This window comes from Numida meleagris, chromosome 13, assembly GCF_002078875.1.
Source record: "Numida meleagris isolate 19003 breed g44 Domestic line chromosome 13, NumMel1.0, whole genome shotgun sequence".
Taxonomy (NCBI): Eukaryota; Metazoa; Chordata; class Aves; order Galliformes; family Numididae; genus Numida; species Numida meleagris.
This window is the reverse complement of record NC_034421.1, coordinates 11,290,056-11,315,933: the sequence shown is the minus strand read 5'-3', so window position 1 is coordinate 11,315,933 and position 25,878 is coordinate 11,290,056. Positions and strand designations below refer to the sequence as shown.

The window sequence follows — 25,878 nt, the reverse complement described above, 5'->3', positions numbered from 1 at the left end:
ATATGTTGACTGAGACATAAGGTCTAGAACTGCAGAAATAGACCAAAGTAATACAGAACGAGGCACAAGATCTGTACTGCACTGGTAATGTAGTATTAGAACCTGTCAATATCAATAATGTTTCATCTTGCCATATTAAGGAAGTACTCGTGTGTTTCCAACTGCATTAGTTTGTTTAGATCCCCTACCAGCCTTTCACAAGTAAGCTGACTAGATCTATCTCTGGTTGGAAGCAGTTTCTTGTGAAGCCTTTCTTTGATTAAGCCAAAAGGGATGTCTTTTTTTCTAGATGGGTTTGCAAAACTAGTCGGTTAGCCAGTAAGCTAAATTTTCCAGGATATTTGGGACATGCTCTTTGACCATTCACTCATATTGAGCTGTACCCCTCAGAGAAATAAGCTGTTTGAAAAATTAATATAAAAGTGATGACACAATGCCAGGTTATTTTTTTGAAGTGAACTACATCTTTTTTTTTTTCTTTATAGATAGTATAATAAACTAAGTAATACTATTGTAACTTAATGAAGGAAGACACCATGGTTTTTGAAAAAGATTGTCTGAGTTACCTTTGGACAAGTATGGCATCCCACCCAAACACCCTACTGTTGCCCAGACTGTCTCTTTTAGAGGTAGTCCAGGCATTTGTACATGGCAATGAAGGGAACAAGTTTAGAATGCCTTACAGGACCAATTTTGTATCTGGATGTCTAAGCTATGAAATGAGTACTGCAGGTATGAAATAAACATACTTACATGTACTGCGTGCTGCAAGCACTGATGTATATTTTACAATTTTCCTTTGTGCTTTCGAGGCTTTACCTGTTTACCAATTTAGATTATAGGCTTTTAATTTAAGAGGCCGCATAAGGGTGGTCTGTGTGTGTTGTGTGTGTTACATCTACATGTTTATAGTTTGGTTAGTGCAGTGATTCAGCAAGACGAATTAAATTTCCAAGTATAATACATGTATATCCTCATACAACAGTACTACTTAATTCCAGCATTTTAGATATTAAGTTAGATGTAAACATCGTTAAATCCTATTGAAAGTTAACAGATGCCTCAGCATGAATCTGCAGGATGGTTTGACAGTTAGGTTGGACAGATCTCATCTGCCTTCATGACCTGTCCTTAAAGTTGACTTAAGAAGGAGCCATGCTCTGAATCAGGAGAGAAGTTAGATCATTTTGTTGGCACAATGGCCTCCAGCTTTCTGAGCTAAGTCATCAGTCATCTAGGATTCTACTCTGCCATCCAATACGTTGTCCAGTAAATCCAATGTGCATTAGAAACAGTCTGACTGCAAAATTTTTCAACTGATAAGCTAAATAGAATCACAAAATAACTTGGGTTGGAAGGCACCTTAAAGACCGTGTAGTTCCAACCCCCTGCCATGGGAAGGGATACCACCCACCAGTGCAGGTTCCTTAGGGCTCGATCCAGCCTGGCTGTGAACACCTGTAGAGACAGGGCATCTGCAGCTTCTTTGGGCAGCCTGTGCCAAGATCTCAACCCCCTCTGAGTAAATGATTTCCTCCAGACATCTAATCTAAATCTCACATTTTAGTTTAAAGCCATTCCCCCTTTTCCTATCACTATCTGCTTGGGTTAAAAAGTTGTTCTCCCTTCTGTTTATAAGTGCTCTTTGAGTAGTAGAAGGCCACAGTGAGGTCTCCCTGGAGCCTTCTCCAGCCCAAACAATCCCAGCTCCATTAGCCTTTCTTCATAGGAGAGGTGCCCCAGCTCTCCAGGCCTTCAGGCCCTCTGGCCCCCTGCTGTCTGCCTGTTTCACAGCAGAGCCACCTAGGGCCTGCAAGGAGGTGCTTGGGCACCACTAGCCACAGCACTGTGGCCTCGCGGCCCTTCCAGCTGCCCTCCTTGTGGCTCCCCACTCTGCTAGGCCCACAGCAGGCACACTGGCACCGGCCCAGCCACACAGGGAAAATGGTGGCTGCGGCCATCTTGTCTTCATTTAGATAGGTTTGAGTTCAGAGATTAGTCAGGATTATTTTTCCATCCACCTATGATTTAAAATAGTACATTGATTTCTGCAACATAAATTTACATCTTTTGTGATGTGTGGGTCAACAGAGACCCTAGTAGTTCTGTTGCACTGGTCTACAGTTGCGTAGATAATGCTTCATTCTGAAATAACTTCTTTGGCCTAGCGTATCATCTGCTAGTAACTTCCAAATGCAGTCCCATTTGGAATTTCTTTTCAGTACTTTGTGCTGTGTTCACTCATTATGTATTCTTACTTATCAAAGAGGCCAAAAGGCAGAAATAATCCTTGATCAATGAAAATAAACTATGTTGTTTTCAGTTACAATGGAAGTAGGACTCAGGGAAAATTACAGAGAAAATAAAGAGATCATGGAGAATGAACCAAGTTACAGAAGGAAGCAAATAATGTAGAATATCATTTGTTGATAAGAAAAATGGAAAACTCTTTGTTGTTTTGCAATTAACGTAGTAGCAAGCTTTCATTTTTCACTCAAGGAAGTAGCACTGCTTACAGCCAAGCAAACAGTTTTATGCAAAAATATTTTCAATTATTTAAAAAATTGTTGTCTCATCCATTTATTTTTTGAATAATGAGATGTGAATCTTAATTGTATTTAAATTTACAATGAAACTCAGGAACATATAGTTAGAAAATACAGTCTCCTTTTTAAAAAGTACCCACATGTAAATGTAAAACACAAAGCTGATTTGAAAGGATAATTTTCATTTTCTTTTATTTCTTTAATCTTTGACAGCTTACATGAAGTGAAATATAATAACTGATTTGAAATAATCTTTTGCACACTGATTTGTTTATATTCAAAAGTTTTAGAACTGTAACAGTATCACTTTCAAATAGGAAATCAACTGCAAAGCTAAGAACTTGTATTTTCTTATTAGTCTTACAAGCTTGTTACTAGTGGTTATCTCAGCTGCACTGTCTCAAGATTCCCTACTCTGTAACAAAAACCTTCTTTCTTTTCAGTTTCCCTTAAGCAGTATTTATTCTTGTTCACATGTCCTATTTGATACTGTCTGTGATTTTTTTCTTAGAATATATATATCAACAAGGTTAAGAAATGGCAATGTGTCCTGGTCTGTAAGGAGATACAGAGCAGGAAGTAAGGAAGATCTTGTCATTAGGCAGAACAAATTACTGTGTATTCTTATGGAAAGCTCTCTTCTCCTGTGCCTCACAGTTACTGGGAAACAGCAAATACAGCACACTTTGCTAAGTCTGAGAAAAACTGGTGAATACAGGTGTATTTAGAACCATTGTTTTCTTATAAATCAAAGGACATCATGCATGCTTATAGAACACGGTTGTCCAGCCTTTTGGCTTGTCAGGGAAGCATTGAGTGAAGAAGAATTGTCTTGGACTGATGTTTTGGTTGTTGCTGAGTGATGGGTGTGTGTCCAGGGCTGGGCCAGGCCACTCAGCAGGGGAGAGGTGCCACCGTGATGGCACGAGGCAGGATGCAGGCCACAGCATGGGCTGTGCTGGGCCACATGCAACCCATGGGCCATGGGTTGGACATGCCTGCTTTAAAATATGTCACTTTAAAATGAAATAAATATGTAGTACTACATAATTAATGAATTCTTTAGTTGAGAGTGACACATTTCAGTAATTCCTTGAGATACTCTTGTTTTTTAACTCATTTAAAAAATTTCATTTTTGGCAACTGTGGCATCATTTCTAGTACCTTAAAATACTACAATGTATAACTTGCTCTTAACTTTTTATGTGTAATTGACTTCTGTACCATAACATCCTACTCAAACTGATAATACGAAGCTTAGTTTGTGTGAGAAAATAGAACATTTACATTTTTGAAAATCTACGTTGGGTGGAAATCTTAACTTCAAGACTGTGTTACAGCAGGAAGAGAAAGAAGTGGACATGTATGTTCTGTGAAAGGTGCATGGAGGGCAAGCCTGCCAGTTTGGGAGGTCATAACTATGAGCTATTTTCTGCTCATCTCAGAGGCCTGTCAGGGTAGTTCACAGCAAAAACTGGTAACTTGTAGGAGAGCAGTTACTAATTTGATTAAAATCCTTTTATATGGTCTTTTTCAGTCAGCTTTCAGGTAGGAGGTTTGGAGCTCACTCTTTCTTTGCCATTTCTTTCAGGCTTCTCTCTGGCTAGTAAGTAGTGTTTTATAGTGTTTTGTCATAAAGTCATAGAATGTCCTGAGTTGGAAGGAACCCACAAGGATCCCTCTAATAATTTTATGTCCTTCTTATATTGCAGTGCTCAAACTGCACCCAGTGCTCGAGGTGAGGCCACGCTGTGCAAAGCAGAGCAGGGCATGGGTACAGCTCATTTCAGAATCAGTCAGACAAGCTTGAAACACAGACGAGCTAGTGACAGAATGACTGGTACACAGCCCCTTCACTCTGTACTCTGTTGATGAAATTATTTTTTTTAAGATAAACTAAAAAAAAAAAAGTGAAAAAAAATGTCTTTGCCGTATCATTGTCTTTCTAAGATTATTTATTTTATTTACACAGTGTTCAATAACAGTCTAAGAAATGTTCTAATTGATCAGAAGCTGCTAGTAAAAGTATTCGTGTGACAGATTTTGGATGCAGATGGCAGTACTTATATTGCCAAAAGAAAGGAGATGGAAGCAGGTTTTGTTTTCTTTAGCCCACTACTAAAAGTAAACGATGTGATTTTGTAACCTGTAATTGCTTTGGAACTCTGCTGAAATGAGTAGGTCGGCATTCTTAAAAATCATTTGCCAAATCCTAACACGATGAGTGTGGTGTTACATCTTTAAACTATCGCCAAGAAAAGCTAGTGTCCAGCACCGTATGTCTGCTAGTATTGCACTTAAAACTAATGAGAAGCCCTTCTCTTCCAGCATCATTTGCCCTAAGGTCTTCAGAAGTTTAGTATGTGATGACTGTGCATCCTTCTAATGCACTCCTTCTAATTCTGATGAACCTAATGGAGAAGTAGCTGATATCCTCACTTCTCTTTCTTTTTGAGAGGAGGGAATAACAATATGCTTTCTCTCTTTCATCTTTCTGGGTTAGAGGCATGTAACAATCTCTTCTTATCTGAAGTTTTTTTAGTTACTGAAGAAATGCAAGAAGGAGCTCTCAACTTTTTGTATAGGCAGCCAAGGGGGAAAAAAAAAAAAAGGAGAAAAAATAACCAACACACACACAAAAAAAACACCATATGAACTTTACTGTTTTTGAGAAAAAAAAGTCAGCAAACAGATCTATGTTGCAAGATTACTTCCTGAATGTCCTACTTCTTGTTGAGTGTTTTATTAATGAACTCATGAACTCAGGGAATGAGAACTGTGGAGAATGGGCATATGAAGTATGTAATTGTATTGTATTTAATGGCTGGAAACATGGAAGTCTAGTCAGATCCAAGCCGCTGCTTGCAGAGAGCTTGCAGATGAAAATGAAGGCAGAGTAACAAAGAAAGGGAAAAAAAAAAAAAAAAAAAAAGCAAAGGCTTTTATTAGAAAAAATCTTCTAGTGGATTGTAAGAACAAGAGAAATTATTCAAGAAAGAGATGATATAAAATGTATTTTCATGTGTAAACAGAACTAAGTAAAAAATATAATCAGATAAGACAATACGTACAGGGCAGTAAGGAAAGAAATAGTACAAGATATAAAGTGGACATACTGGTAGTAGGAATGACACTGAGACGAACACTGAGGAAGAGGAAATCAAAATGTAGAACAAATATTATAATATTATATATTTTTATTATATTATTGTAGTAGAGTGCTGAAAATCTTCATTCTTTGGTTTATTTTAAATCAGGTTTGCATCTCTTCTGTTATTTGTTTTGTGAAGAAGGCTTCATGTGAAAGGTATATGAAGGGATTTCAGCAGAGAGCAAAAACTGGAAAATATGGTTAAGACAGTGAAAGTGACTACTTGAAATCAGAAAGTGGAGAATTTTTGTTCAAGTGCTTTTTTGTAATTGTGAGGGAGGAGAACTAATGTGCTATAACCACAGTTCCTGTTGCACTGGCTCAAATCACAATTGTAATGCCTGTTTATTGCACTGAATCAATTACTCCATGCACTTATTCTGCTTTAGGTTATTTTTGTTAACTTGTGCAGATTGTTTGTATGGCTGAGGGCCATATACACTCATCTGGTATGAAGTTACTGAACTAAGGTTTGCACACTTGAGAAATATGCCATTGACAGGTTATTTAACCCAAGTTAAGGATAGAAAAATGGCAACGAAGGCAGCTGTAGTCCTCACAGAATATTATAAATGCTGAAGCTAAGCTACTGAACAGTTTGTCTTAATCAATTTACAACAAGAATTATTATAAGACACAGGGAATGAATAAAACAGCATCACAGGATTATAGGGGTTAGAAAGAGACCTCTGGAGGTCATCGAGTCCAGCCCCTCTGCTAAAGCAGTTTCTCTATGGTAGGTGACGCAGATAGATGCCCAAAGCAGTTAAACCCATGCAAAGAAGTTGTTTACTTATTGATTAGAAAGCAGTTTCATATCTATGAAAAAATAGTTATAGGAAATGATTGCTATGTATAATGTTATTTAGATGTGTGTTTTCTTATTAAATCAAAATTTCAATTTTCTCTGTGTTTTCCTTAGCCCTATAAAATACACCTGAATAAGTTCCCCAAATTTGTTATTTTAATGCTTCCAGGTAATGCATTAATATATCACACATTCCTAGCTGAAGTAATTCAGACTGCAATAGCATGGCTATTTTCAGACCCTGTGTTAGTTGACAGGGAACTCAAGATTTATGTGGCTTCCAGGACAACTTCTTGAATATAAATTTTAGAAGGAGCTGTGGTGAGATGGGTCCTTCTGTGATACATTCATTCTCTTGCCAGGCTTCAGACTTACTTGTTCTCTGTGCCCAATTTCAGAGAGAGAAAAGGGGATGATGAGTCAAGCAAATTACCCTTTGGAAAATCATATGCTGAAGGAAAGAAAAGTGCAAAAGTACAACATAGCTCTTGATACTTTACATTTTGTCTTTCTGTTAGAAAACATATTTGACTCCCATGATAAGATTCAGTCACAGGAATCAAAAAGTGACAGTGAGTGGAAGAGAGAAACTGAAAATCTATAACAATGTGAAGAAAAGTAAGAGAAAAATTTCAAAAGAAGTAGGTCTTATATTTAACGTATCATACTACAAAACCATAAGGAGGAAATCAGATAAAATCAGCTGATTTCTTTTCATAGCGCATGTCCTGCCTGCGTATGTTATACTCATTTGCCTGTTTCTGTCTCTTCGTGTTAATACTAGCCATATTTAATGTTTCTCTTGCGTTTGTGTCTCATTTAGTGCTGTTTACTTCCTCCAGTATAACATTTGTTAAGCAGTTACAGATTCAGAATTCAGAATAAGTTTCTGTCTGTACATGATGGAGCATTATATGTAAAAGGAAGACCTAGACGAATGAACTAACTTACTCAAGTTTACATCCAGCTGCATTTGGGAATTTGAAGCGTTTCAGCCCATATTCATCTTTTGAGTTCTTCACCGTAAATTCACAAATCACCAAGAGGAGGAAGAAAATAGGTCCTCTTTTTAACATACATTCTCTCAAATTTGTTATTTTCTGAATAATAATGTTCAATAATAATGGAAAATAGTATGTCTTAACATTTTTTGGTGGGTTGATCTTGGCTGGCTGTCAGACCCAGCTGCTCTCTCATTCCCACTTCTCAGCATGACGCAGGGAGAAAATAAGATGAAGCTCATGGATCAAGATAAAGACAGGGAGATCACTTGCTAATTACTTTCATGGTCAAAGCAGACTGGACTTGGGAAAATTAATTTAATTAATTACTAAATAAAATAGAGTTGGATGGTGAGAAGCAAAGACAAGAAGTGTAACACTTTCTTGTCTCTATCTCTCTTTTCCTAGTCTCAATTAAACTCCTTCATTCCCTGCCCCTCTGTCTCCTACCCAAGTGGAGTGGCGTAGGGGGCTGGGCACTGGGGGATTGCAACCAGTTCGTAAGGTTTCCTCTCTGCTGCTCCTTCTTCATCACAGTTTCCTATTGCTCCAGTGTGGGCTCTCCATGTGTAGCTTCCCTTAGGACTTACTGACCTGCTCTTGCATGGGCTGCTCCTCCAGGGTCCCTCCAGAGAGTTGCAGGGGAACCTTACATTTGTTCAGCATTTCTGTAGTTGTACTCATAGAACTTAATGATAATGGAGATAGCTATTTCTGACATTCAGTTCTGAAACAGTTATTTTGGACTGTCACTGATAATTCTAGAGGCTGATCTCCAGAACTAGTAAGTAAAAAAAAATAGCTTTTTCTATTTTTTTTATTTTTTGTCAGACCTAAAATAGGACTTCTATCCTCCTGTTGTGCACTGATTTATCATCAGTGTTTCAGTGATCATCTTGGGAAACTTCAGAACTTCAATAAGAAAGAATGATTTCTCTCTGGATCACTGCATGAGAGTAACCCTGGATGCTCTTTTTAGATGATACATTTTTTGAGTAGTTTTTTCAGTAACCTCTTGCAAAACTTTCTGAGCTGTTTAACCGCTGTGGTTGGATTGTTGTTTATTTTTAAATCCCATTATTAAAAAAAAAAACAGAGCTTTATCTTAATTTTGTTTAACTCTTGTTCTCTGTTACTGTAAACAACATCTTGTTTTGAGTTGTCAATTGAGCACAGAAATATACAATTTTAGACTTGTTATATTAAACTCTAAATAATTTCACACACTCTACAACAGCACTGATCTCTGTAGCATCTTTTTGATGTGGAGGCTGAGTTTGGCCTCTTGTATAAAGGCATGTGTAATCCTGTCCAGAATATTATTCAGAAAAGGGAGTCCCTATCCATGGAATGAATATGCTTTTTTTCAAATGGGTATCATTTGAAAAACAGACTTGCTATATGAAATTCCTGATAATGGCCTCCACCTGCAGTAACCTTTGCATCATTTGTATATGATCTGTGTTATTCATGATTGTGTAATTCTACCTTGCAGTCGTGTGGAATGTTTTACTTCTTACATGCAAATGGGTACTATGAAAACATGTGATATTTTAAAAGAATTAGAATATAAAAACCAAAATGTAGGTGCACTACAAGATAAATAATGCTTTTTCTGATAAAGAACAATCTAGGCCAGATTTGGCATATTTTACTCTACTGACCTAGTAAATGGAAAAATGCATAAGTAAATACCTGGCCTTAACTGAAGCGAATGCCTGCCACTCTGATTTAAGTAGAGCCAGGTTTTCATACATTATTATGCCACAGTAAACTGTTATCATTGATAAAGTGTAATTTAGTTTATGTGCATGTATGCATATTTATGATTTTTTCAAGAGAATCTGGCTTATACACCAGTTCATCCCGGTGGCTTTTGGTCATTGACCTCAGTGTATCAATTATATTTCTGACTCGAAAATTCTTGTAGGCTAGCAACTTGATAATTATTCCCAGATACTAATATTTCAAACTGAGAATTTTGTTGCAAATAACCTATTGAGTGCTCTCATATTTAGTTATTGAGACGGCTTGGATTGATTCTGTATTGGAAATACCTGTTTAAAGTTGTAGAACTGTGAAATAAAAATAAAATAGCTGGATTTTTATAATGTGTGTAATTGGTAGATCACTGTTGCATATTTCCAATTTTATTTAGTGAAATGATTTAAACCATCTTTGTCGTATTGTGTCATTTATCCTGGAGGGTTTCGAATCTAAAATTTGAACTAATTATAGTGAGAATATGCCTAAGCTGAAATGAAGCAATCTTTAATTGCAACACAATTCTACATTTTTTCAGACAAGAAATAGTAATGAATCCAACTGTAACATCACGGTAGCTCATAACTATGGGCATGTTTGCCAAAGTGGCAAAATGACAGTAAGAAAGACTAATACTTTTCTTATAAGAATAACACTATACCATTTTATCCAGAACTGTTGTCATTATTATAAATGTGTATCAACTCAGTACCTATGAATACTCTCATCTGTGTGTGCATTATTTATAGAGATTTGAAGCAATGGGTGTAGAATTCCATCAATATAATTATATCACACATTTCCCTCATCATATAACCTATTTGTAGTTGTTTTCTATCTAAGTAGTGACAAATATCACTTCGTTTTAGAGAGTTGACAATTACAGGACAAGGAAGTACTATTTCAGGAAATAACATTTTCTAAATGAATTAGAACAGGTCACAGAATTGGACCACTGAAAAGTTCTATAGAAAAAAATGCCAATTTGTCAATTTTTTTTCTTTAAAAAAGAAACAACAACTTACCAGAAGTGTTTTCCAATTCTGCCATGCTTCATGTTTCACCTCTTTTTGACTAAGCATTTGGCATACTTTTATAAAAATGTTATATTCAGTACAGTTCCACTTCTGATAATTGCTACCAACCTCCTTAACCAATGTGAAGAGTGCCTTCCTTCCCCACTCCCTTTGTTCTTGTGACAAGACTAACCTCAGCTGTGCAGGGGTTGGTGGCATTTGCATGTGGAAATGCACTAATATGGATGTTTTTCTTTGTGTGTGCATCCTTGCAGTGTTGTATACCAGGATGGATTTTATGGTGCAGACATTTATGTAAGTATTCATTGATGTGCATGCTGTCCTTGTACATTACCAGAGTCATTCTTTTTACAAGTTTGCTGCCTAGCTTGACTCTGTTTTGTCTATTTACCATCCCTTTCCTGTCAGAAAAAATTGAGAAGAATATCTCTCACATTGGAAGACCTTTCTGTTCATTACATCTATCATTGTTCAGTGGAGCTGAATTAACTCTTCAATCAAATGTTGAATAAATGCAAAAAGATGTGAAAAATGTGTGTGTGCGTGTACGGATGCGTGTGGAGGAGTGTCTTCCTTCAAAATTAAAGTATTAAGAAAAGTTAAAAATAAAGCAGAAACATTCTTCTGCCAACCCCCAAAAGCTGTTTTGTAAAAAAAAATCAAGGCTAGCTGAGTATCAGTGATATCTGAGGTATGAAAGTGCAATATGGAGATGTATACACCCAAGTAAATTTTTGCAAATCCCAGCACCATTTGGGATATGTATGTGCTGTGGTAGAGCTTAAATTACACTGTGAGCTTAAGACATGTCTCTGCATTGTCTGTCATTTGAATAGACTTCTGTAGACTGCTCTTTTTAAATCCACCTACTTCAATTTAAATGAAATAGGTCAAGATTGCTCAAGTTGTAAGAAGTGCTTATGTTTGTTAGTAAGTACTGACAGCCCTGGATAGATATTACCAACTTCTCATTAAAATGTATATAGCTCATTGGTCATCAATTTCACTTCAAAAGATATTTCTAAACTTTTTTCTTACTAATATTGGTTTTTACCTTGAATGTATACAAAGAGGCTACTTACATCTGAGTACACAAGAGGTTTAAGACTGAGGCTGAACTTCAGGCTTCTAAAATAATTCTTGCACCCTGTGTTTACAGTTTTTTAAAAACGCATGGATATGAAATATGTAACCAATAATAAATAATCTTTTACATCTGTTATTATTTTGAAATAGCAGTCCGGTCCAGGTATCTTTATTTCAACAGACAACTTGCTGTATCCTAACTGTGCTTATGTTTTACTGTCTCTATTGAGGTACAAAGAGATGGATGAGGTGAAATTGGTATGATCATTAAAAATTCACTAGGTAGTGCTAGCAAACATCCCTTGTATTTATTACCAACAATCTTTTAGAGCTATTTCCAAAGGAACAGAATACTTTTGAATAAGTTTTATATGAAAGGAAAACAATTTGAACTGATGGAAGAAGTCAGTTTTCTTTTTTTGATGCAATAAAAGGCTGATACCCATCTGAAGATTAATTTGTGTAGTTGAAAAATACACTTTAAATAATTTAACATGGTTTTAAATTCTCTGTGTACTTAGAGATGCTATCTGTAACATATTGTTAGTGACACATGAGAATCACTCGTTTGCCAAAATCTTACTCACGTACAGTATGCTGCTTTAGTCTCACTTAAACACACTGCTATTGAATTTTTTGAGCTATATAGGATACGTTGCACAGTGTTAAATTTCTTCAGGTGTGATTTCCAATTTTCATATTTCTTCAAACTGTGACATCCATTTTACTCAGTTTCCCAACCTGAAAATCTAAAAGGCAACAAGAAATCTACCTTAGGATTGCTTAATGTGATAGAATAGTTTGGAATTAAATATTTATGTAACAGTTGGTGGTTTTGGAAACCACTGTTGCTGAAAAGCAAGGTCTCTCTCTTGGTGTTTGTCAAAATGATTTCATTTTAAGGGGAGCCTTCATCCTCTCGAAGTCTTGAACGTTTTGGTTCCAAACAGAAAGAAATTCCAGTGAGCTGATTTCTAATGTCACTTCAACAGTTTTGTTGTTTGGAATACTCAAATGCATTAGAAAATGAGATAACTGTGCTGGTGCACTGGTTTGGGCTCAGTTGCGGCTTTGTACTTCACAGTGCATTTCTTAGTTCTCTTATTGCAGCAGAATGATTACAGAAGTTCATATAATTAAAACATTCTTGTGGAAATCTATTATATTTATAACGTTCAAAGCTTCTTAGTTTGTAATTCATTTTTCTTCACATTTTTCTTTCTTCCATCCAAAATATTTTGATGGTGAAAGGAAGAAAGAACCGGTATAAGTCGAAAGAAAATTTATTATAAAGTGTATTAGTTCTCAGTGTATCAGTTTGCAGCAGACCAAGTTATTTATTAAATCCCAATTGACTATGATATAGTTTTACTCAGCTTTTCATTTTAATTACCAAGATGAAGCTTTGGGAAAGAAGTGCTTTGTGGGGGAAAAAAAGAGAAATAAATAAAATTTTAAGTATATAGGTTGTAATAGTAAATTGGAGAGAAAGGAGCCATTAAAATGCTACAGAAAACAAAATCAAAGGAACGCTACTAAAAGCTATACCAGCAATACTCATCAACAAATATATCAAAGTGGATTTCATTCTGATATGATGACATTGATTAGCAACAGTGGTATGGACTGTGCTGTTTTTTCTTAACTAGCTATCAAGGCAACCTTTGATGGCTAGCCTTTGTGCAAGGGAAGCTGGGAATTATACTGACTGTGTCAAAACTACAGGGTGAAACAAGAACAGCAAATAACCAGAGTTGCTTAATACTAACCAGAGGCATAGAAGAGAGTAGCAATATAAAAGGAGGTGGAAAATGCAGTCTAAAAATGAAAAATCCAGACCCATGACTATGTGTAATAGAATATATTCTATATTTCATACAGTACTATATGAAATGTAATAATGCCTCTGAAATAGCTGAGCTATTGAATTCCTTTTTAAATGTGCCTTTAAGTAGGAAAAATAAAGGAGATGATTAGGAAGAAAGGAAGACCTTTTAAAATTAAGTATTGATTCACTAAGAGAAAAAGTCATTAAAAAAGAATTAAGGTTGCCTGCCAGCAAATACCGAAGTTCCTAGATGAAGATTGACACCTGGAAAAATAAGAAAATACACTCCACAAAATGAAAGAAAAATAGTAACAGATGAAGAAATACGCAGTTAAAATGGTAGCGCTCCACTACTGCTTTGCTTTTGTTCCAGCTCTTTTTTTTTCTTACTGTTTTCATGAAGAATGTTTTCAGAACATGTCAGTCTTCGATACACAACTAAACTGTGGGAAGGCTAAGAAGTAACACAAACTTCAAATTCTCATCACCAGCTTCAGAAGCGGTAATGTGGTTTAACCCTGTGTATTAGTCAGTCTCGTTGCTTGCTGTAAGAGTTTTTAACTTGTTCTAAGGATTCTGGACCTGTGATACTGAAGCTGGTAAGGGTCCAAGATAATTCATATGTACATAGGTAGATAAGGAATTTTCTTTCTGAGTTAATGATCGAGAATAAGGTGTACTTTGTGAGCAAGGGAATGGAAAGATGTTATCACCAGCTACTGCCATCTCCTTCAGCTCAAATGTAGAGGATGGTATTGAGGATGGAGCACCTATCTACTTTCCAGCAAAAAGCAGACACATTCATTAAACTGTATCAATTATCGAAGCAATATCCCCTTCCTGCTGGATGGGTGTCCACTGATGCAGTCAGATATCCTGAAAGGCACTGTTCTAATGTGAAAAGCAGGGATACGCAGTTAACGCTGAAGTCTATCTTTTAAGTGCTAAAGCTTTTGTGTTTTTTAAATGGAGAGATGCAATGCAGAAATAAAATGAATGGGGAAGTGTCTTTCTAATGGGCAGAGAAGTCCCAAGGTGTCGTGTGTGGTTCTTCCTAATGCTCTGTCCGCTCCAATACTCCATGATTACATTTCCAAAAGTTCTGAGATCTAATGATGAAATGTCTTTTCATCTCCCTGATCTTTATTTGTGAGTTAAACACTATTTAAAAAAAAAAAAGCTAGCTCATTCCTGATGACTGTACTTGATTAGAATTAATTTATTAATTCATTTGTATATATTACCAATAATTTATCTGAGGCAACCGATAGTTCTGGGATTACCATATAAGCCTAATAATAGAAATGTGTTCACAAAATATCTCGAGAACTTGGAGTGAAAGGAGGTATAAGAACTAAACACTGAGAAAAAACATTCTCAACATTCATATAAAATATTAACTATGTTATTAATAGAAAAAATAATGTAAAATAGGCATCTTTGAGTCATATAATTTAGATGTGTTTACAGTTAACACTGTCAGTGCATCTGAGATCAAGATAAAAATTTCATTATTTTGGGAGAAAGTGCAGATGTATACATGGTATTGTAACCTATCAATGTGCGTTCATATAACTTATTTTTGTGGAAATTATACTCAGTATGGATACACGTTTTATTTAAAAATTCGGATGCATTTGATTTTCCATTCGTTTTCATTTTATCTTATCCAAAATTTCTGCAAACACATCCAAAACTGATGAGGATTTCTCTAACAATTGACTACTGATCCCACTACTCTTTCAATTTGCTTGGGCCGCAGAGATGTATGAAACATTGAAAGGAAACTTCTAATAAGTAGTTTTGGGGAATTTGTCCAAATTCTATGCTTGCATCTTTCTTTCCATCCTTACATCCATCCTTCCTTCACTCATTCAAATCATTGCATTTCTGTTTCTTTATAGAGCATTATTGCAAGAGCCTGTGTATGGCAATAAGTTACTACAGGTATGATGTGCTGACTGACGGAAAATACTTAGTAGGCTGAATATAGACTGTTGTAAAGTCATACTAATCCTCAAATTATTCAGTGAGAATATGGATTCTGCGTATAGAAATGATAGGAATAATCTTCAAGCTGCCTGTAATTTCCAGATTGTATCAAAAAATCACATATATTCATGTCCTCTGTCGTACAACACTTGTTTCATTCATTATATTATGCCAGTGTGATACTTATGCAAGTATTTTGACTTCAATATATACTTAATTTTTTTAGGCAATGTAAGCTGCATTAGTATTTTGGTATCATTCCTTTGGAAGTCGAAGATACAGGAGTGCAGATAAGGCAGTAGACATTTTTAATAATTTTAGCTGAATTTAAATTAAATTTTCTATATAATTCATAAGTCAGATACTTTCTTTACTTGCTGAGGGAAAATAAAACCAAATAATTTCTAAAATGTTAGGAACTGCAAATTTTTTACGATTATGTACTTACATAATTTATTTCTAAATATTTTGGATGGGGCTCTGGGCAGCCTGATCTGGTAGCTGGCAACCAGCCCACGGCAGGGGTTGGAACTGGATGGCCTTTAAAGTCCCTTCCAACTCAAATTGTTCTCTGATTTTATGAATCTGTGATTCTATGATCTGATGTAACTGAAGTAAAATTGTAAGAAATTGTACCAAACCAAAGCTTCAGAATACAAAACCTGTAAAATTATTTGCTGAAGTTTTTACATATGGTTGTACGAGAGGATAAAAGTTTGAGGTTGGAAGAGACTTCTGGAGGTCAATGTTATTCCACTGCTCAGTCACCCTCACTGAGAAAGTGCTTCCTGATGTTCAGATTGAACTTCCTTTGTTACATTTTGTGCTCATTGCCTCTTGTTCTGGTACGAGGCATCCTTGATTCTGTCCTCTGTGCACTCTCCTTCAGGTATTTATACATGTTGGTAATATCCCCCTGAGCCTTCTCTTCTCCAGGCTGAACAGCTCCAGGTCTCTAAGCCTCTCCCCCATAGGAGAGGTTCTTCAGCCCCTTTATCATCTTTGTGCCCTGTATTTGGACTCCCTCCAGTACTTCCATGTCACTCTTATACTGGAGAGGACTACAGGTGAGGCATCACCAGTTTTAGGAAGGATCACCTTCCTAGGTCTGCTAGCAGTGCTCCTTCTATTGCAGCCTAGGTTACCATTAACCTTAAGTAGCAAGGGCACGTTGCTGGCTCATGGTGAACTTGATATCTGCTTGGACCCCCAGGACCTTTCCTACAAAGCAGCTTTCTAGCTGGGTGCCCCCAGCCGTGTCCTGGTGTGTGAGATTGTTTTTCTCTAGGTGGAACTCGGCACTTCCACTTGTTGACCTTTATGAGGTTCCTGCCAACTCATTTATTCTAACCTGCCCAGATCTCTCAGGGAAGCAGCATGACCCTCTGACCAGTCAGCCATTCCTCCCAGCATTTGTTGTCTGCAGACTTGCCAATGGAACACTACGCCCCATTAATGGCAGTCATTAATGAAAATAGCTTTTGGTTACAAATATGAAATTGTGACATAGGCTGGTAGAGAATTACGATCTCATTGATATTCAAATCTATTCTGCAATGTATAGCTCGAAAAAAGAATCAGACAAATTTTATAACTTAGATATCATTTTATTGCTTTAGACTCAATTTTTTTCCAGGACATTCACAAATTTAATTGTGATTGTTCAATCCGTGGCAGCTTAATAAAATTCAGAATTGACATTCATTGTTCAGTAGCATTTCTTTGATGAAAGCAAATCAAAATACAGGTACAAAAGGAATGTAACTCATACTTAGGTAGAGCAGGTTTTGAGCAAGACAGGATCTGTCTTCACAAACTGACCGATTTTGAGCGGTACTCAAAGGTAAGAAATAAAATTCTTACAGAGCCTGCCACCTGTAGGTTTATGACCAGCTGATATGTGAACAGTATGTCTCATTTTAGTCCGATTAAGAACACTGAAACATTGATACTTCTGGTGGTGATCCATTTTCAATACTGTACCAGGGTGGGAATCAATATGAGCACGGCTGGATTGAAATGAAGCCTCTTGCATTTCAGTGGAGGTTTTTAGAAGTGAACTACTAGGACAAGCAAAGGAATCATGCATGTGTATAACAGAATCGTATCACACTTGTGGTCTGCCACACATTTTCAGTGGATGTTGAAAACAAGCTTATCAAGTTCAATATCTTCTTCATATTTTTTTCCCCATTTGAACTCCCTCATATGAGCCCTTAATCAAAACAAACACACAAACAAGGAAAAAAAAAAACGCGGCAAAACCCCCACCACTGAAACCAGCACTAATTTTAGCACTCAAAAGAACAGGAGGGGAGAAGAGATGAATTTGTGTAATCTCTCACGTTTCTCCTTGTAGCACAGCCCAGGCCAAGTGCTCAGCCTCACTGTTTGCAGGTTCAGTTTGCACTCGGTGACATTGCTTGACATCTGATTGCCTGCATGCACATACCTGCAAGCAATATGTGCCTATTATACATTTTTTGACAGTAATAGCCTTTTATTGGTTTATAAAAATCAAATGATCTAAAATGAGAAAGTATTTCTCCTCAGTGCTTCTGTGCTTGCACAGTGAAGCAGTCTGCTACAAAAGGGACAGCATATATCGTATTATGAAAGCATCTGCCTTTTTCTAGTGGTTGTGTGACACGATTGCTTCTGACAGGGAGCTGACCAGTAGTGGGGAGGTAAATGTGCTATTCCTTATGAGAGAGCACTTGAAAAAGTCAAAAAGAATGTATCTCTGGTGTGTTGACAATTCAAAGGCTGAGGTTTCTAATGGGCTTCATTTGCAAAATTAAAATAGAAAACTCACAGAAATATCTCCAGTGGAAATCTAGTACTGTAACAGTAAGGGTTGACAGAGTAGCCTGTTCTTTACAGATGAGCATATTATCTGGTATGAGTGCAGTCTTCAAGAATAAGATCCATCCATTAAAATGAACCCTTTAGGAAAAGAACAAATTTTCTTCAAAGCTGAGTGACCTAATGCTTTCTTTCTCAACTCTTTGTTAAGGTGGGGGGAAAGGTGGGAGAGGAAGTGCAGAGTCCCATGTCCCAGAGGATTATGGGGTGGTGAATTCTAATTGGAACGTAAATCATGTTTGTGTTATCTGTGGAGACTGGCCTCTGTTTGTTAATTGGCATGCTGAGATCATTTTGAAATGGTTGATATAACACTGTGGTCCATTGAACAGGAAGCTCTGCTGTTTTCACAGTTTGATAATCAATGCATCACTGCACACAATTCCTTTCAAATGTGTGTTTGTTTGTCCTGTTTGCTTAATTGAACAGCTGCAATTACTGTTACATACAACTGAATGTTAATTCAGGGAAGAAGAGAATTTTCCTTCTTCATTATAATTAAAAGTATAAATTGGAAACCTGTATAACATTGAGTGTTAATTGAGTGCACTAATTCATAGATTTAATCAACCAGGTATGATAAATCATATTTTGTACAAAATATATATATATATATTGGTTGAGTTTTTCTTCAGTTTTTCTTGAGTTCAGCGCTGCTTTATTAATGTGCATATACTGCATTCATAAGAACAATTGCTACGTGAAAACTTGTGGAAGAACACAATATTGTATTTTAAAAAATTATGCTGATGAATACAGTTCATTGCTTTCTCCACATCTCTGGAACAAATCTTAACAAGTTTGTGGTGATAAGTTTTGCTTAACAATTCACTCAAATAGGCGAAATGTATTTAACCCTTTAACTGAACTTACAGCATGATGGTAATATTCCATTCAGTTGTTGCTAGATTTTGCTAAATATTACTTAAGCTACTGTAGCAATCCAGTTAGAATGTGAGTTTGTGTTTCAGGGTGGTTATGCTGCCTACCGGTATGCCCAGCCTGCCACTGCCACTGCAGCTGCCTACAGTGACAGGTAAGATCTCATTTATTGCTAATAAATATCTGACCAGTGGAAGTCAAAGATGATTCTATAAATTTGCCTTGTTGAAGTCTCATAACTGTCTTGTTGCTCTGCAGATAATTGTGATATCTAAAACAGGCTGTTTTATTATAATCCATGAATAGCCATAAATTGAGAGGTTTTCGGCCTTAATTGAGAAGCAGGCATGGGATGTGCACGTTCCCAAGCTGAAGATCATCCAGTTAATGTCTGTGACCCTTGTACAATTTAGATAAATATACGTACAGCTTCATGACAATCTGCTACTAAAGATCATAATTTGTCTTAGGTATATTATTTCAGTTGATTTAGAAGCTGAACCTATTGAGTGCCCTCAATTCTTATTGATGTTGTTTTGGTCAGTGGAAATTGGGAATGAACTGCATCTAAGCTTGAACTATCCTAGGCAAAAAAAATATTTTTTCCATTTGCTTTCTTTCCAAGCATGTGATTTTTGTAAACAGCAGGAAAAAAATTAGTCATACTTTTTCTGCAGTATACTTTTGTCTTCAAAATGTAAACCACATTGATGAAAGTAATACCAGGACTAACAGATCATTAAAACACGCGTAAGAAAAACATGCAAAGATGTAACATCCATAAACTAAAAGTGATGTCATATGAATTAACTCATCTTCTTGCAAGATGAAAATCAAGACGCATTTCAAGTCAATGTCTAAATTGCGGATTTACAGTAGGAATAGGATTTTGTCAAATTGCATAAAATTAAACATGCATCAGTCTTTGCAGTGTGTCTGGCCATTACTTTGTAATGAAAAGAAGGAATATCCTACTTGTTCTTCAGAAATTGTACCCTTAACTGAATCTTTACAACTGTAATCATGTATTTGAAGAGTGTGCAATCGGAAAGGGAAGATGCATGTTGTGAAAGACAGATACATGCATATATTTTGCTTCATAGCAACAGCGAAATGCAAAATCACCATTCTCAGTTCCTGATATATGAAAATTTTCCCCTGTAATCATGCAGATAATTTCTTAAGTCTTGAATTGAAAAATTACTTTCGATGCTAAATTAGACATTGCTTTTAAATGTTTCTGTTTCTTAAAGAAATCGACAGATTAAGAAATTTCAGTGAACTGTTTCTTAGATTGAAGTGCTGTTCATGGATTCTGTATTTTTAGAATAAAGTACCATGGTATGAATGTTACAATGCTATGCATGCATATTTGCCTTTAAAATGCTTCTTCTGGATAATGAAGACATATTTTTTAAAGTTATGTGAATAAAATAATTTGCATGTGTGGCTGAGGCATGCTGTGTCAGACAGGTAAGCAAGTTACTTTCTATTATTTTTGAATCAGTAATATTGACTAGATACTGCTGTTTGCACTGTGTTTGCAATGTACTATTTCTACTTAGGGTAACCTACAAGGTGAAGTGCTATTCAGTAGTTTCATTTCATTTCCACAAAGGTGTGTTAGCACATTGCAGCTCTAGAATTTTTCTCTAAGCTTAGAACGCAAAAGAATTCCTAATTCTAAAATTTTATTAAGTTGAAAGGACAAAATTAAAAATAACCTCCCATGGTTAGTTGTTTTTTGCTAGGCGTCATTCAAATTTCCCCGGATCATTTTATTATAGGTTGAATATTCCTACAGATAAATGAATTTCTGAAAAATCTATGTTATATAGAGAAACTGAGCAATATCAAAATGACTTTTAAATGCTTTAATTGTGAATCAGGTAACTTCTCATAAATCAAATGCTGTAAGGTAAAAAATCAGCTGGTCATATGTTCTGCTATGGGTAGAAATTCAACCTCACAAAGAGTTATGCTGAAAATAAAATTGTTTAAGGAGAAGATAGTGTCCTTAAATGTTGTAAAGAAAGCTTGAGATGATGTCAGTGGTAATGTAGTTGTTACAACCCTTAATTCCTTTTTTTCCAAAATATGCTTAATTTTCAGATACATTTTGTATATAATTAGAATTGTGATAACCTGACTGCTGCATAATTTTAAATATCTTACATGAATTGTATATCTTTTTTTTTAATTTAACTTCTCTTTTTAAATGTGGTTACCCATTATCTTTGACCTACTTCCCCCAAATGAATATGGTTTCTTGTGTTAATTACAAATACTGTAATTGAACTTCTTTTTGGGAGAATCCTAAAACTACCAAAGAGAACAAAACATAACAATCTGCATATGTGAAACCATATGCAAATGTGGATACTCTGATTACTCACAATGAGTTTGATTAATTTTATTAACTTTTTATTCATTTTTAATAAATTTAGTCCAGTTATTAATTGCTAAAATTAAGCAATTGCTATAATTAAGAAATACAGTTCAGTACTACTGCTTGTTTATTTTCTTCTCAATGTAATAGTATCCCACCTTTGTCTGACAATATTGAAGACTCCATATCTGATTATATTTCTTTCTAGTGCTTCCTTAAGCCCCTATTTAATTTAATTTCAAATGGAATATACTTACTGTTTACATTTAAAGAATGCCTAGGAAAATAAAGTGGCAACCAGTGAGTGTTAAAGTAGTGATATATCATGGAAATCCTACTTTATATTAAAAAAAAGCAAAACTTTATTTCTTTTTACTACACATCATATTCATGATGAACGGCAGTGTCCCATATTTGACATGCTTCTTAAATCAGGAGCTGGAAAGGGGAAGTCTTTAAATTGGAGACATATTTTGATAAATTAGAACTAAAGGTAAACAGAAAGATTTGGGATTCCAGAATGGATACACTGACTACACTGGCTCGATGTACAGTGATCACTGTAACAGAGCTCGATTTTTAAGAAATGCAATGGTATCCTTGTTTGTCACGGTTGGAAATATTGCTGGAAATAGGGAGAGATCAGATAAATAAGGGTGAGTCTGTTGGCAAAGGAAATCTCATGAAATAAATCAAAGACAAACCGTAAGTTTAGTAAGAAAAACACCAAAGTATACGTATTCTTAAAAACAAATTCACCATTAAGGTAGAACTTGAAGATTTCTCTACTTAGGATTGTAAAAAAAACAATAACCAAAGAAACAACAAAAAAGGTGCAGTTTGTTTTATTGGTGAAGCAATATAATCACAAAATACAGCTTAAAAAATTTAAATTGGATTTTTGCACTGTGATCTCTCACGATACTAAATGGCACTTAAAGAGATGAAGATCTTTGAGAAAGTGGATCTAAAAATAGTTTTTTATTTTCTAATATTTAAAACGTTTCTGATCATTTTTCCAACTGATAAAAGAGGACCTTTTGGTCTGCAGATGTCCTTCATGATCCAGGAGCTTTGCTTCTCAAACTCTTTAGAGTGAGAATGCTTGGAAAAGTAATTATAATGATGTGCAAAAGACACTAAATCAGATGTCAACAAAAATGGTAGTACAACTTTTATTCGACTTTTGTGTAAGATTTTCAAAACTATAAATAAAGTTTTCTCTCTCTATGTCTGAAGTAAGAGAAACTAGCGAAGCCATCAGCTTTTATATTTATGAGGTAGAAAAAGTTAAAGCATGGCAGTGGGGTGTATTGTCATTTTGTCATTGCATGTTCACTCGATGTTGCTAGTATGTCTGTAATGCTGTATTGGATTTGACAGATCCATCACATAGCTCAGTGAATGGCTTGCTTGAATTAAGCCTATGGGCAGATTTATTCACATTGATTGGCTATTGGTTTTGTGTTTTTTGATTTGATTATTGCATCTTTGATCAGAGTAAGAAAAATGTTCCTTTCTTGCTTATTAAGTTTGTCAGCAATATTTATGAAAGTGTATGTAATAGTATAATCAAGCAAAACCCCAATAATAATGAACTATCCTTGCCTGTAAGGCAGAATCTTTTCACTTGTACTGCTTGCTAACCCTCTAATACTCAATAATTGTGTGTTTATATATGTATGATTATGGATTCATATATATACACACATTCCCCATCCATCACTCACCCACAAACACACACAGACACATACACATGCACACACACACATACATAAATTTGTACAGATGTGGGCATTAATTCCTTTTTTTTTCTTAATATACTATCCTATTTAAATCTCACTATAAACTATGAGAAGATTCCCACTGACTATTTTGTTGTACGGCTTAGATCCTTAGATCTCTCATCACTGGAAGCTGACTCTTTTTTTTTTTTTTTTCATTTTTAAGAAAAACAAATAGGATTTATTCCAAAATATTTTGCACTTATCTTGTAGCATAAAAACATATGATTTTTTCTTTATCAATTTTGTGTTACATGTTCTGTGGTCATACATAGGATTTTGTACAAAGTCTGAGACAGGAGATTTTATCATATGAAAGTTCTATATCTTCCAAATTAAAAATCTTACTCCCTTTAAACTCCTGATTTTCCAAAAGTTTTTGTTCTTAAATACCTTTGTGGAGTATTTATTTTTGTCAAAGTCCGATTGCCTACAGTGATAGAATTTAATATATTTTCCATTTCTCTGTGCAAGTAGTTGAGAGTAATGCTTGTTATTTCTGTTCAAATTATTCTAAAGTAGGATAATAGGTACAGATTTTATTTAACTGGAAACATGCTCATTAAAGGATCAAAAAGAAGAATAAAATACACAAAATATAAATATGAGCTTCTGTAGGTGGAGGCATGGATGTGATCTTTGGTATATTGTAGATTTTGAGATTATCTATACAAACAATGAAAAATACAATAGATTTATACAGTTTATCTTCTCCTCTTGAGGACTTCACTAGTGATATATACTAAAACTTAAAGTTTTGGCAGCGTGTAAAATATAATAGCATCATCAGAGAGTTTAATTTACCATTATATAATTTTATAGAAAGATTAATATTTTAAACAGTAGTACTTCATTTCATTACCATACATCTTAAGATTTAGGAGAAATAACATTTATGCACATTTTTTATTTCTAAATTAATCAAAGCGGAAGAGGAAAAAGAATAAAATACAGAAATATCTTTACAACCAGTTGGAACCTTCAAACCATTTCGAATGTTGCAATATAAGATGAATGCTGAGAAATGTGGAGAAGTTTGGGGACTGGAGGTGATAACTAAGCAAGAATTATTGTGAGCTACTCAAATGCTGAAATTCAAAAGGGCCAGTTAGCATCCTGACCGGTACAAAGGTTGTGTTTAGCTTTTTTAACAGGTATAATACAACAGATACACATATAATACTTCTAATGCTTCGGTTTGGTGTGACGATGTTTGATCAGTCTAGCTTTTTCTGATTATCCTGTGTAGTAGATAAGCTTGTTTAGTCCCTTATCTGGCAAGGAAACAAACCATTCACTTTGCCGTTACCGAGGTGCAGTCATTTCAGGCATCTTTTAGGCTTGTATGTCTTTATCCCTATATCTGATCTGTGGCAAACTGAGTATTGATGGCATAATGTTAACATTTCATAACTATATTCATTACTAAGATCACCGTTTTGGGAATGACTGGAGTTTATAATTCATGTTATAGCCATAAATAGTAGATTCTAGTGAAGGAGCTAGAAAGGAAAATAGGATAATTACAAATAAAGAGAATATATGAGAAAAAAGTATCAAAAGATCATTTTGATAAGAATTTCCTGAAATAAAAATGTATTGCATATAATACTTTCTAATGATTGAAACATGTTTCACTCTAAAATATTATAGATGCTTTACATGCTTAGATTTTTCTAACAGAGTTTTAATGTTTGGTAAAATTAGCGTGTTTTCTTATACTTTGAAGGCTTGGTTCACATGTGTGGGATATCAGTGTTCATGCAATATCCTTTTAACTATTGAAAGAGCACCAGTGGTTCAAAACTGGGGTAATAGTGCAGTGAAGAAAATTAGGGCTCTTTGGCCACAACCTACTGTTAAACATTTATTATGTTAGAACTTGTATTCTTCATACCCTGCTTCTAATTCTGTTCCCTATAATTCCCATTTACCTCACTGCAGCATCAAGGGATATATTAAAAATCCCCACAGACACGGAAAGACTAGAATATTGCTGTAAAATATGGTTTGACGTCCATGCTGGGAATCACAAAGAAAAAAAAAAATAAGGAAGAAGCTAGAGGAACATTAAAGCCTTGATTTCCAGATCATGGCTTCCTCAAGTGCCCCAGTTTTTAAAGATGCTGACTAGTTTTGCTAAGATTTCCTTCTTGACCAGAGTAGAAGCTGCTATGTGCTTATTATTTTCCATAAATAAATAAACATAGCAGCTATGCTGACACTTACATGTCCAGTTCAGCGTCCTTGCTTTCTTTTTGTTTCATACATCTAGCCCACATCAGTTTTTTTAGCAGTTTATTTATAGAGTTTTAACTTGGCAGTTTCTTACTTTAAAATTTTCTAGTAAATAAATTAGATTATAAATGCATTCCTTTGATGCACTTCCATGCGTTGTCATTTTAAACAGAAGAAAAAAATGTTTGGTCAACATTTTAAAAGTAGGAATTATCTATTGGATACTTCATACTGGCTTCTTCACTCTTAGAGGATATTGAAAGAAAGTGAGACTTGAAAAATTTTAAGAGTGTTGTATTCAGCGGAGTGGATAAATACAGAGTTAGGGAGTTATTAAAACATTGATTCCTAATCCAACAGACCAAAACAGTTACAGTCTGTTGGATCAGTGCTTGTGCATCTGACATGATAGACCATAACAGTTCCTTTGGACATGTCAGTGTCTAATTATACAGTTTTTAGTTTTCAGATCATTGACTCGATAGACCACAAAGAGGCAGATTAGAA

General features: G+C 35.3%; 1 protein-coding gene across 13 annotated transcripts in view; it reads left to right on the top strand.

The window, feature by feature from the left end:
• Positions 1 to 25,878, top strand: part of RBFOX1 (RNA binding protein, fox-1 homolog 1) — a 372,798-nt gene that overhangs the window by 321,987 nt on the left and 24,933 nt on the right. For 9 of the 13 annotated variants that reach the window (XM_021411693.1, XM_021411692.1, XM_021411696.1 and 6 more), the window contains 2 exons: positions 10,562 to 10,601; positions 19,050 to 19,114. In XM_021411693.1, coding sequence (XP_021267368.1) covers positions 10,562 to 10,601; positions 19,050 to 19,114 — 105 coding nt within the window. The remainder of the gene's footprint in view (positions 1 to 10,561; positions 10,602 to 19,049; positions 19,115 to 25,878) is intronic. The other 4 variants (XM_021411700.1, XM_021411699.1, XM_021411701.1 and 1 more) reach the window with 1 other exon arrangement.